Raw genomic sequence first — 14,048 nt, 5'->3', positions numbered from 1 at the left:
CATTTTCTTTCCTGAGCTCTCTGCCCCTTTGCCACCTTTGATCTTTACCTGGTTCATGTTCTCTCATGTCTATGTCTAACTCTGCACATTTCTTAATTTCATCAGAATGGTTGAGCCTGTAGTATTTGGGGTGTGCACTGCCATGTAGAGATGGACAACTATTCACGCTCAAAATCACACCCACGGGCAATTCAGAGACTCAAGTTAACCTAACACGCATGGGTTTTCTCTGGGTGCTCTGGTGTCGTCCAACAAGACATTATGTTTATTATTTGAGGAGGAAACACTTAAATCATCTGTATTTTGGGGGAATGCTTACAGTATGCAACATGTTGCATGTTTATTCGGATCCTGGTTATGCATTGGTGGAACAGTCCGCATGACGTTTAAGTGGTGTCGAAACATCAGGGAACTGTGTGTCTGGTTTGCTTTGTCTATGTCGGTGTATTCTGGGATGACCAAGTGTCTTAATAATAATTGCATAATTGCTTGCATATTTCTGAATTTTTACAATGTTATTGTCACCATACTGGAAATAATTTGCAGGTTGCTCATGAACACTTGCATGTACATGTTATCTATTAAATGTTGTCTATTGATTGTTTGTTTAATTTATCGATCAATTAAGCATCAATCACCATATGTTTGAACCAAATTACCTAATATATTACTATGTCATTTTGATGTAAATCTTAATGTTTTGTTAAACTGATGCATTTGCATGCATTTAACTGCAATTCATTCCCTGTGTATGCTCGGAGTACAAATCCTCTGGTCTTGTATACTGGTATTTTCTTACCTCCGTGTCTGCATCTTGCATGTTTCTAAAGTGTATGAACTGTAAAAAGTATGTGTAGATAAATCTATCCTGTATACATGCAGTCCTTTGTCCTGCTCGTTTACCTGGGCATTGTTTCTTGTGTTCGTGTGTTTGTTTGTCAGGACTGCGAGGTGCTCGAGACGGAGACGAAGCGTTTTGAGGACCTGGAGTTCCAGCAGCTGGAGCGAGAAAGCAGGCAGGACGAGGAGAAGGAGACCCACACGCAGCAGCTTCTCCGGGAGACAGCAGACTACCAGCGGAGCACCGTCACTCGCAAGGTAAAAGTCTGGAGCAGTATATTTTGCATACAGTATGTGCAGCCTAAGAGGTACTGGTTTATGGTGATACAAACCCTATTTTATCTACTACTTCAGTTGATTCTCTGCTTTAAATGGTCGAAAAGGATGTTAGTGGATGTAGTGTTATCCTCATGATCAATAAGTGAGACAGAAACATGTAGTAAGCTTGTTTTGCATTTTCTTCAGGAGCGACTCTTAACTCTAAAGAAGCAGGCAGCACAGATTACCCAACAGGCTCAGCGGGAGAAGGAGAGCTTCCTGAAGGAGAGGAGCAACCTCGAAGCAATGCTGCAAAGGGTACGTGGATATCCATGTTTGCATGTGTGTGCATGTGGCCAACCTTGCTTCTGTGTACGAAGCCGACACAAGAGGTTAATTCTAATTTTTAATATTGTGTTTCATTCATTTCTTTTCCGTCTCGTAGGAGAAAGAAAACCTCACCATGCTGGAAAGAAAATATGCTGACCTCACTGGTGGACGGGGTTTCACTCTAAGAGAGGTAGGCTTGATTGACAGCTGTCAGGCAACAACATCAGAGCTGTCCTCCTCTTTGAACTCCTTAAGACTGATGTGGGCAGGATTTTCATCATTCTTAATCGCTGGGGTTTCCTTCTCTGCTCACTAGGATACAGCCTCCCTGGCTGATGTATGTCAGTCTTTAAGCGATCGTCGCCATGACTCTACCTCTGCCACAATTTCTCCTCCTCCAGTCAACTTGTGCGCCCTCTCCTCCTTCTTTTCCTCTGTTTTTCTCAAGAATGCTGAGGTACTCTTGTCTTGTTTTACTAAAACATCCCTTTCTGTTTTCCTCTTTGTCCAGATAGTCTGTTTCAAATCCATCTCATCCTTCCTTCCTGTCCTTCGTTCCTCCTCTCCTCTTCAGTTTCTTGTTGTAAATACCAGTCCCTTGGACTTAGACTTAACTGCACAGCTTACACTCACATATATTAATACTGAGGTAACATTTTAAGAATGTCTATTGTCTTGTGTACTTCACTCATTGAATGATAACAGTGCACCGTCTGAATAACTTGTGTATATGTGAAGACTTTTTTTGCTTTGAAACTTATTAAAATCACCAGATGTTGCATCATTCTAACAACTAATTCTCAAGTTTGTCATAACATCTTCGTATGGCTGACTCATTTCATGCTATGCCTCACCCCTTTCTCTCTCCCCCATTTCTCCACATGATACTTTCCAGGGCTATGTCACAATCAGTGAAATCAATGAGCTTTACTCACAGCTTAGAGGGGAGCCTAAACCCACCCCTCGCCTCACCCTTGCCAATGCCTCTCCTGAGTCCGAGACAAACCCCTCCCCTGACGGCGACAAACCCAAACCACCAGAGGATGAGGTGTGTGCGTATAGTGGTTTTAAGGGATTGCGTGTGTAGTTTAGCAAAGTGTATGTGTGTGAGGAAGAGTGTTTTTATTTTCTCTCCTTTTCCCTCCTTATTGCACTATTTCCTGTTTTCTGACAATGATCCTTTCTTTCTTTTTTAAGCTCTGTCATTCTTCTTCACCTGCCGACTGTCACTCCTCTTCCTCCTCTTCTGCTTACTCCCACCTAAATCCCCGCCCCCTCCCCAAAACACCCTCTGTGCATTGGCCAGAGAACATGGTGTCATATCGAGACCCCTCTCCTCTCCCTGACTCTCCCCCACCTCCCCTTCCTGTCAAAAAACACCATCACCGACACAGGCAGGTAATGTGTGTGTGCGCGTGTATCAGCAACTATGTGCTTGTCTATTTTTGTGACAAACACATTATGGAGAAACCAGATACACATTTCACACAATCGCTTTTATTGACTGTGTTAATTAGAATAAGTAATATATAAATAAATATTGACATATGACTGATCTAAATGTAAAGGCTAATTATTAAACATAGATAAAATTAATACATTCAAAATGCGTAGGCACGTCAAGTCATTACATTTTCCTTAAAGAAATGGGACAGTGTTATATGATTTTAATTGGATCATTTTGATGAATGTTTATGTAATGAATAATCAATTAACTGTCTATATCCTTTGACCCTGTTTTGGCGTTTGTGTTTTTTTCAGCAATTCCGCTTGCTGGAGGAGAGGAGGAGGTCTGAGAGAGATGGTGGCTCCCATCTTAGTGACACGTTACCCAGGAAGAAAACCACACCTGCCATGACCCCTCAGTTCATGTGTGCAACACTTGGACGCAGCTATCCCAACAAGGTACACACACGTAGATGGTCATGAATGAATTAGTGACACAAATCAATACAAATAATGTTAGGTGATACTATTGTTGGTTTAGAGTAGACATTTAATTGTTTGGTATATTATAAGTTTTATATTAATAGTATACATTGCTCTTTTTCTTTTAAATTATTAAAATGTGGGAGTAAAATGATTTGGTCTCTTCTTGGTCGTTTACAGTCCCATCAGCCGCTGGTACAGAGCACAAGTTGTGGCAGCATTCTTCCAAGAATTTTCTCCTTATCCAACAAGGACACTGAACCTCGACGTTTGCATAAAGGTACAAACACACACACTCACACTCATCTCTGGACTGTAACGTGAAAATACACCTCATTTACTACAGGTTTGTATGGGTCATTGAAATCATTGAAATTTAGTGAAATTGGGGGTAAAAAATCAAGCCATTTTTGAAAATAGACTTCAAATAAATAGACTTTGTTCATTGAAAGTTCTAATGATATTGTACATTCTGCTGTCTGCATGTGAGTCTCCTATAGTTTCCTGCCATCAATGTAGCACAGCACAGTTCACACATTCAAGCCTCTTTCTCTCTTTTTAATAGTTGTTTGAGAGCTTCTGTAAAGCTTCTGCTCTTTCTCATTCTACAAATTCTCAGTGTTGTAAGTAATTGACTTTGACCTGTGCCTTGAACTAAGCAGTGTTGGGTCCTTGAATTTAAGAGAACTGGACCTGGAAAGTCACTGTAATTGATGTTTAAGAAGGCGTGGGAACCCCGATGCTAACATCTATCCTTGTTAGAGGTTTTGGTGTGTGTGTTTCTCATTTGTTTATCTGGTAGTACAGATAGTGCAGGAATGTAAGTGGAGGAGGGCTGCTCCATCAAATGCTGTAGAGTATTGTGTGTTCGAGTATTTGGCAGAGGTGCTGGTTTGAGTATGAACAAGTTGAAAATTAGTTTGTTAGTTGGTAAAAGCATTGCTCCGAAAAAAGGCACTTAGAGGTAAAAAATGTTCAGCTGCCTATCACAAATGGCAAGAAATCTGCTCTTTACTCAGCACTGACTATAATCCTTTTGCCCTCTGTTTGGGTCTTCGCTGACATGTGGTGTTGAATGTAGATTTAGTTGAAAGATGAAGAAAGGAATTATTTCAAGGATGCTCAGCCTTTTTTCCATGTGTGTGGTCTTTTTTGAATGAATAAATAAAATGTAATCACTTCTGTGCAGACTAATCTTTCATATCTAACTGTTGCACTTTTAAACAGTTAAACCCAGTATTTTGAATATTGTGCGCCTTGTGTTGTGATAGCACTGCAGTTTTTCCGGACACTGGCACGTGTATCTGGTCCCTCAGTCCCTTTGGTCCCTTGATCTGGCTCATCAGATGGGTGGGTCTGCTGTGTGGGGCAGATGGTATCAGGGTTTTTTGTATGTTTCTTCCTGTACCCAGAGGCTCGGTTAAGTCTCTCTTTTAAGTATCTGCACTGCAATTTTGTCAACATTCCTTCTACTTCTTAGGACATCTTTGGACTCTGTCGTGCTACGTGTACTCATTTTGTGGAGCATTGTTTGAAAGCACTACTATTTGGACACGTTTTTAACGAGAGTCGGCGTGGATTTATTTTTCACTGAGCGTGTAAGAGCGTTTCACGGTGGCGGGGGTTTGTGATCCAAAACTGAAGCCCCCTGGGCAAACTGTTGTCCCAGATGGAGCAACACAGACAGGTACAACACAACTGTGCACATGTGGATAAGAAGAAGAAGTAACGTTAGTCGCTACTGAAGCTCTATTCTCTTTCTGTGTGTGTTTGTGTTTCTAGGTCAGCCCGGCTCCAGAGCAGCCTCCCAGACCAACGTCTACCTCGATTACCGTGACCAGGCCTTTGACACAATGAGTGTGGACAGCACTGACTCCATTGAAACCAGTGTTTCTGCTTGCTCACCTGACAATGTCTCCAGGTAAGCACCGCCAGCATTTGCATCTACACGTGTGTTTTGTATTTCCTACTAAAGTATACAATTTGTTTAGCTTGAATATTTCTATGTGAAGTGTGTGCTTATGAACATTACTCAGTGCTACTTTCATCACTCCTTTAGATTGATTTGAAAAAGGAGTGAGAGAAAACTGACAGACAAAGAAAAAAGCAAATGAAAGAAAGGTTGAAAAGTTGAAATGTGACAGGAGACAGACAACGCGAAAACCCAAAAATGTCCCTTTGTGTTCATAATATGAAACATTGACTGTAAGGAAGAGGATGTGGAGGGGGAAACAAAGAGAGTAGAAAGTGAGTGAAAAAGTGTGTGGAGGTTTCCCGCCTTTCATGCTCCCTCCTTGGAGAATAAGATGTGTAGAACTGTGTGTGTTATATGAGTTAAGGGGGACTGTTGATTAGTGTTGTAAGGGTCAGGTTACGGAAGACGTGTGTGCTTGTGTGCATGTGAGTGCATATGTTCACAGTCAATCCCCTCAGGTTCATATGACCTGAGCAAAGCGGTAAGAGTGCAGAGGTACATTTGGGGGTCCACCCCCCGTCCAGACTGAAACCATGTGTGCTCACTTTCCTTTTTCCCCTTTTTCCAGTGGTTGAATCTGTCTTTTGTCTCCCCTCCTCTTGTTTCTCTGAATGGTATGGTCTTGTTTCTGCAGTACCAAACCATTTGCAGATTGACCTCTCTGCAGTGCAAGTTTTCCTGGAAACAGACTCTCGCCTCTCTGATCCTCAGTATGGATCCAGTTGGATTGTGTTGTACCAGCTCAGATTTGATTGGAAGGCGCATGTGGTGGAAGCTGGATCAGTGCAGGACAAACGTAGTTTTATGATGGAGCTGGATTTTTTTGTCATCTTGTGAGCGATGTGTCCTGTTTTCAGGAGATGCAAGTGTTGGAGAAACATCAGTAAAGTTCTTCTTAAGTAAAACTTGAATAGATAGATTTGTGCTGGGCTGGTCTACAATGACTATGAGTGCGATTTCCTCTCATCGACTGAGGTAAGACAATGGCAGAGGGAGAAGGATGGATGTTTCAATGAGGTTGGAGCTAGGCTGGAGTAATGTTTATGTGAGTAATCTAATGTAAGTGTGGTGCAAGATTAGCCCTAGTCTAAATTAGAGCTGCAGTGATTCTTCAATTAATCGATGAGTCGATCAAGAGAAAAATTAGTTTCAAACTAATTTGATGATCACTTAAGTGTTTCATAAGGGTTTTCAGGCAAAAAAGTCAATATTTGGATGAGGATTTGCTGCTTTTCTTTGTTATTTATGATAGGAAATGAGTAGTCTTTGGACTTTGGACTGTTTGTTGGACAAATGACTGATTACATGACGTGCCCTTGGGCTCTGGGAAATTGGGATACAAAAAGATCAATAGATTTAATTATGAAAATAATCAGTCAGGTAATCGATAATGATCTGTTGTGATACCCACCTGTTAAGTTGGATGGCATGTTGATTTTCATCTCTGCCTGGGGCTTTTGTAATAAAAATAACAATGAACTTGCTACCTACCTGCAAAAACCTTACAATAATATTCACATCCAAACCTACAAACCAATAGTGTGTAAACTGATAATATTCTGTTACAAAATATGGCAGAATATTGAGTTAGAGTCGGGGTGTGATTTTACACTCCAGAGAGCGGGAAAGCATTTCCACTCCTGTTTTCTCTTGTTTCTTCATCTTCTCATACCCTCCCTCCCAATGCTTTTTTTCTCTTTTTGATTACCCGGGGTACCGTACCTCTTTCTCGCGCACCCCCTTCCTTCCTGATTTGTTTAGACTGAGTCTAATGTGTACCATTCATCTTAACAATGTTGTGACATCATCACAGATCACCACTGGGTATCCATTTCCTCCTGGCTCCGGATAAGAGAGAATTTTTGTCCGTGCCTGCCTGCATTTCAGGGGGAAAGATAGAAAGGAAAACTGAGCAAGAAAATTTTGATAAAAAACATGACAAACATTTCCACAAGTCTCGTCCATGTGATGTCAGTAAAGAATGCATATCATGTGTAGACCATCTGCAGTCGGGGAGAGCTGAAGTTTAACTAGACCTGCTGCTCAAACTGAAGAAAGGCAGTGATACAGCAGAGAGGGAGGAAAGAGAGATGGTCCGATCCTTATGTTGGCTTCCTTTCCTAATGTGTTTCCTCTTTGATTCAGTCAACACACACCGGCATAAACAGTGTATAATTAGGAGTATCCTCAGGAGAGTGTCGCCTTTTTGTTGGAATGCTAAACAGAACACTTAAAGGCAGGACTGTGTGCATATCTTCTCTGTTTACACTTAACACTCATGAGAGGCTTGTTTCTCAAACATAGATTAATTTTAGACGATTTACTCCACCACCTCAGCAATAGCTCTAGTACAAAGTACTTGTGTACATCCATTACTGTGGTGGCACTGACTGATTTTCCCGAAGATGTAACACCTGCAAAACATATGGACAAATCTGGATGAATTCAGTTTGTCATGCTAGCTGCCCCTTGTAGCAGGTTTAATTGATTAACTTGGCAGCTGCTCACTTTTATTACATTTTCCGTTTATTTGAAGCTCAGCCACATGACAGTTGATATGGTGTTTGTTTCCAAAACTGTGTGCCAAGTGGTTTTTTGCGCAAAAGAAAACATGTGATGTGTGTTGTGTGTGTTTGTGCTCTGCAGTGCCAGTACTTCAAATGTGGCCAAGCTAGAGGAGATGGAGCGTCTGCTGAGGGAAGCCCAGATAGAGAAGAGAAGTCTCCTCGAACACAAGGTCTCTATGAAATTAAATCATAATCACAGTGATTTTGTCCTTTTTTCCACTGTTTGCACAGTTTATCAACAGTTACCACAGACCAAATGTATAAAACAATGATTGGTGTGATGTATCTCCAAACCTGAAGAAACAGGGACACACATTTAGCGAAGAAAAATTGGTTATTCAATAAAACACATTAATTTCCACATATCTATGTGTGTGTTTTAAAACTTTGCAACAACTTCAATGATTCCTCAGGAGCGAGAGATGGACATGCGAAAGCAGGCGCTGGAGGACGAGCGGAGAAGAAGGGAGGAACTGGAGAAAAGGCTACAGGAGGAGACGAGCAGACGTCAGAAACTCATCGAGCGCGAGGTGAAACTGCGAGAAAAACAGAGGGCGCAGGTAGGACAGAAAAAATCTTTCTCTCAACGAAAACAAAAATTTGATATGGAGTAATTTTTATTAAAAAAAAATTGAACTTTATGTCACCTTTCACTTTTTTGCCAAAGCACTTCATCTTGTTGCTGTAGCTTATGTGTATGTTTCATTTGTACTTCCCTGCATGGTTTCCATCATGACTGTGCTGACTGTTCAGCAGTATAAGCTTCATCCATCAACTTTTGTTCCCCCTCCTGCTCCATCAACTGTTGGCGGCTGAAGAAAGAATCTTGAATCTATTTTAACATATGATATACATCTGCATGATTATATAAACACAGAAGAAATTATAAATACATTCCCTCTTCAGTGAACCCATTCGCTCTTTTTGCTCTCTCCAGTCCCGGCCACTGACACGGTACCTGCCGGTGCGAAAGGACGACTTTGACTTGCGGGCTCACATTGAGTCGGCGGGCCACAGCACAGACACATGCTTCCATTTGTCCATCTCTGAAAAGACTTGCCGTGGCTACTTGGTCAAAATGGGAGGCAAAATCAAAACCTGGAAGAAGCGCTGGTTTGTCTTCGACCGCAACCGACGCACACTCTCCTACTACGCAGGTAGGGTAGAAGAAACTGCAAACATGCGTATATATTTGGGATTATTTAATATGTTAATTTCCTATGTTATACATGTATTTAAAGTATAAATTAATTAATATAAATAAAAGAGAGCATACAACAGTACATTTAAACACATTTGTATAAATAACTTCTGTTATATCTTCTGCAGATAAGCATGAAGCCAAGCTGAAAGGAGTCATCTACTTCCAAGCTATTGAAGAAGTGTATTATGATCACTTGAAGAATGCACATAAGGCATGTAAACAACTCCCGTCTTGAAAGTATGATTTTATTATCTTCAGATTGAATATCCTCATTTATAAAATGTGTCTGTCTCCTCAGAGCCCAAACCCCTCCCTGACCTTCAGTGTGAAGACTCATGACAGGGTCTACTACATGGTCGCTCCCTCTCCTGAGGCCATGAGGATCTGGATGGATGTGATTGTCACAGGCGCTGAGGGATACACCCAGTTCATGGTGTAGAGAAGGGGCAGGATCTGCCGCCGTGCTTTGACTCTTTGTGGCTCTAAAGACTACATTTCTATTCCTTCTTTCTCTTTGGACTTTTTTAATGTCTGGTGGGATGTTATCGCCATCTGTGCTGAAGAATGAACTTAGTTCCTGTTGTTTAGGGACAGCCACTTTCATATAACTGTGTAACCATTTATCTGCGTCATTTGCAAGAAGGGCAGGTTTTACAATCTATATGGCGCGTTCATGTAAAATTGTCAGCAAATACAAGATAATAATTTTGATCCGAGAGAAGTAATGAAGTTGGTAAGATCTGAAACATGCTATGGTGCACCACTGTGCCCTGGAGTTAGCTCTGGTGCACCTCATGGTTTTTCTCAAGTGTAAAAGGACATAAATGTTTTTTTTTAAATGTTTACTTGACTTTAATTTTATGTGAGCAGAGAGAAGAGCATGATCCAGCAGCTCACCTCTAGACATAAGAAGCTTTTTACAAATGATTTTTTTTATGTGGGGGAAACTCTTTCTGCATCATTAACATGTCATCATAAACATCAACTAAGAATACATAACAGTGAATCAGTAGTTGGGTTTGAGTGGCATACAAAGCCTAAGCAATTTATACATGTCATGAATGAACTTTAATTATTTTTAGACCATTTCCTGTGTACAGAATAAATAATGTATATTATTAATTGAGTAAAGGTAGTTAGGCAAATACATTTTAATTTTCTATTATTTTTTTCATCTTCAATTACAACCCGATTCCAAGAAACGCTGTGTAACAAGTAAAACAGGATGTGATCATTTTCAAATCCTTTTTGATATTTACTGAAAACAACACAAAGACAACATATTCAAAACACCTGATTTGGTTAATTGGTAGCAGGGAATAGTATCAAGAGTGGTTATGAAAGGGGCATCCACCTTGTGAAACACATGATTGTATAAAGGATATTACCACATGGGTTTGGGAACACTTTTTGTAAAACAAGAGTTTGCAAATGATTGCATTTTGTTTTTATTCATGTTTAACGCAGCGTCCCAACTTTTTAAGAATCTGGGTTGTAATTTCATGTATCATTACTGTGGCATTCTCAGGTCTTAAGTGTGTGCATGGATGTGCATGCATGCATCCAATGATCACGTGTGAATTTAGACACATATGTGCCGAAGAAGTGCCTGTTTTGTGTGCATGCTCTGTACCCATCTATTTACTGTGAGCTTCCAATGTAGCTCCGAGGTGCTATTCTTCCATGGTGATTGACACTAATAAGCCAAGCCACACCCGTCTTTTAAATGCGGTGTAATAATACACTCCATCATCAGTGATTATTCAGTCATTTTTTAAAAATGTTTCACTGGTCTGGGTTTACAAAGGTGTCACCTCAGGCTTGCAACTGTTCAGACATGGTCAGTGCCAGGCGACTTGTTATTTTCCAATGTAAGGAGTGAAGTAAGCACGAGGAAAAACGGCTAAAGGCACAGAATCGTGATATTTGTACATTTTGTCTCTAAGCTGTTAGTTTTAAAATAGCTTTGACAGTTATGGTCTATTATCAACTCCAAAACTCCCGTTCGTGCCTTTATATCATATTTTGTGTGACAGTATTTTGACATGCATATTATCTATATTTTTAAGAGCTATGTGTATCTATGTTCTACATACCAAACTGTGTGTCTGTGGTGAGTGAACACTAATGTGGTCCTGGGTGGTTTATGAGAAAGAGGATTAAGTTGTCTTTTACGGTGTCAAGAGGAAAAAAATCTATGGTACACACGCTCACTTAAGAGGCCTTTAGTCACCAAAACTGACTGATTATTGTGCTGCTTTGGTCCACTAGCTTTCATTGTATTGCTTGTATTACCACTAATTCAGTACTGACTATCACTAAAGCTGCTTTTATATTGTATATCCACACTACGTCTGAATAATTCAGTCCACTGATCAGTGCATTTATCATCTTGTTTTTAGTTTTGTTTTATTGACCAAAGTACGTGTTTATGTGGTATAATGTATATGTGGTTTTCTTTGCTTTGACCTCTCTTTGTTCAGTACAGTAAGATCAAAATTAAAATCTTTTTTTAAATATAATTAATTTTTTATGTTGATCCTACTGTATTTATGCCATTACCAATGCATGTATCTTAATTTTGTATTTCCATATGAACAATAAAAATATATTTTACCTTTCATAATGTTTGTGTTTTGACTACAAACACTGTCACATGCTCTGGTTGTTACATTTTAACTGTTGGTGCCAGACCTGTAACATCTGCAACAACGCAACAGCAACATGGAGACGTAGCACCGCTGTGTGGCAGGAGTGAGTATTGTCAGCCGGCTCAGATGTCACACTGCAACCTGTTCTAGCTGCCGCACATTGCTACTGTACATGTGCAATGTCATGCACAGACACGGTTGGATGTTTCAATGACGCGAATGACAAAGACACGCCATAAAAAGTGACTCCTCCTCGGATTGGGCGGATTCATATGTTGGCTGGTATATCCCATCATGCCTTGCGGTTTTTAGTAAATGAAATATTTATTGGAGAATAAAGGGTGGGGCGCTGGGGGGCACATCCACATATAAACCACAACGAAATTTTAATTAAAGTTGTATTAACAAAAAAGGGGCCACTTATAATGCAAACATAAACGAAATTAGACCCCAATTAGACGACATTTATCCAAGTAAGCGGACAAATAATACCCAAATAACACTCATAGCTTCCACGCTTTCATAATTCATTAATAATAGACCTCATACAGCTTTTATTCATTGAAAAACGTGTCGTGTCTGCGTAGGTTGCTCCTCTGACTGCTCTGAAGAGCTCACATTTTACCCAGAATGCACTCCGAGCACAGAATAGGACGGAGGGGCGGTCAAAGTGACAAGCAAGTGTTTGTTGCGACTTTCCCCAGTGCGGTTAGCACGTACATACGTTTTCGGAGTCCTCTACGACACATTTAATGTAGATATAATTTGCTACACCCTTACTGAAGGTCATATGCAGATGAGGTGCTTCATATACCTTGTGGCACGATTGTATTCACCGGCTGGTCCGATGACAGTGAGGTTTCAAACGAATGCTTCAGACAGTCACAGTACTCCTGTTTCTCCTCCCTCTCTCACTGTCGGCCTCGACTAGCCTTTTATCAGCTTAACAGACTTATCAGAGAATTCAACAGGTTGTCACTTTTTGGATGTATCGATAAAAAAATATGAATTCATTAAATTGTATGAGATGGTCATTTATGGTAAGCTTTTATTTTGAAATTTAGACAGTGTCAACAATTGCTTCAAGCAATCAATGCTCAGTAAATATACTGTATGTTTTGAGTCATGCTTGCTTAGCTGCCAGAGCAATGTTTGCCAGCAGTGAGGAGCTCAAGGTTAAAGGGTTACTCCACCAGTTTTACACATTAAAGTGTGTTTACAGGTTTTGGGATGTACTACTGGATAATATGTGTGTGTGGGGGGGGAGTTGTATAAGACTTTTGTGGCTCCTGAGAAGGCTGCATCTGTTTGTTTTGTTGTTTTTTTTTAGAAGGCTGCGTCTGATATCTGATAAATTTACCTCCAGTGATGTCACTCGGTGGCAAAGTTGCGTTGTGGGAAATGTAGGCACCAGTGTTTGAAAAGCAGTCCACCAGTCAGCATTGAACACCTATAACACTGTCGGGGACGTTTAAAAACAAATGATCAGAATCGAGAGAGGAGAGGAGATTTTTTTATTCCACGCATTATTCTTCCTTTATCAAAACCTGGCGCCTACATTACCCACAATGAAAGAGACCAAAAACAGGGCTTGGTTTAAATGTTTGATGCATATAAGGCCATACAGCATTAGTCTGCACACCAGCAAATCAGCTCATATTGATTTACATCTCTGTGCTGCAAATACACCGGCCTTGCTCATTCAATTTATAGGAGATGTAATTTTATATTTTAGCCACTGGTCATTTGATCTATCATCTGCCCTCTGGGACCGTTCATGGGTGGACACTGCACTATCTAAGGAAGGGCTAAGCACCATGCTGTCCATTTTTTCTTTTCCGCTATCTGATTTGTTTTATTTTATTTCCTTTTACTGAACCCAATGAGCATGTTTACAGCCTCTGATGCTTACTCACCGCTTCTTATAGTAGCCTAATAATCTTGTGCATCTGGGAGAATAAGCTGTGCAGAGAGTGTGTGTGTGCGTGTGTGTGTGTGTGTGTGTGACACATATTACATATGGCAAAAAAAAAAAAAAAAAAGACATTAATGCAAAGAGGGAGACAGAGAGGGATTCATTCATACAGTATGAGACCAGTGGGCTGCAGTGTGGGCCTCGCTCACTGGCTATCTTGTCTGATTTAGCCTGGATCAGTTCAACAAGCCTCGGCTATAAATAGACACAGGCGAGTGGTTCTTGGGCAGACCACTGTGGCGTGCGTGTGTGTGTGTGTGTGTGTGTGTGTGTGTATCTTTAAGAATTCAGCTGTAATTTGAGCCCTATAGGAAAGAGA

General features: G+C 40.5%; 1 protein-coding gene across 4 annotated transcripts in view; it reads left to right on the top strand.

Moving 5' to 3' along the window:
- Window positions 1–11,723, top strand: part of phldb2b (pleckstrin homology-like domain, family B, member 2b) — a 43,287-nt gene extending 31,564 nt beyond the window's left edge. For 3 of the 4 annotated variants that reach the window (XM_084340356.1, XM_084340355.1, XM_084340358.1), the window contains 12 exons: window positions 943–1,098; window positions 1,306–1,416; window positions 1,544–1,618; window positions 2,324–2,476; window positions 3,190–3,333; window positions 3,538–3,637; window positions 5,140–5,278; window positions 7,979–8,069; window positions 8,313–8,459; window positions 8,837–9,056; window positions 9,229–9,314; window positions 9,402–11,723. In XM_084340356.1, the coding sequence (XP_084196482.1) occupies window positions 943–1,098; window positions 1,306–1,416; window positions 1,544–1,618; window positions 2,324–2,476; window positions 3,190–3,333; window positions 3,538–3,637; window positions 5,140–5,278; window positions 7,979–8,069; window positions 8,313–8,459; window positions 8,837–9,056; window positions 9,229–9,314; window positions 9,402–9,542 (1,563 nt within the window). In that variant the 3' untranslated portion in view covers window positions 9,543–11,723. The remainder of the gene's footprint in view (window positions 1–942; window positions 1,099–1,305; window positions 1,417–1,543; window positions 1,619–2,323; window positions 2,477–3,189; window positions 3,334–3,537; window positions 3,638–5,139; window positions 5,279–7,978; window positions 8,070–8,312; window positions 8,460–8,836; window positions 9,057–9,228; window positions 9,315–9,401) is intronic. The other variant, XM_084340357.1, reaches the window with a different exon arrangement.
- The last annotated feature ends 2,325 nt before the right edge of the window (window positions 11,724–14,048 follow it).

Source organism: Pagrus pagrus (genome assembly GCF_965226575.1).
Source record: "Pagrus pagrus genome assembly, chromosome: 20".
NCBI classification, from domain to species: domain Eukaryota; kingdom Metazoa; phylum Chordata; class Actinopteri; order Spariformes; family Sparidae; genus Pagrus; species Pagrus pagrus.
The sequence above is the reverse complement of the archived record's forward strand: the minus strand, read 5'-3'. Positions and strand labels throughout refer to the sequence as shown.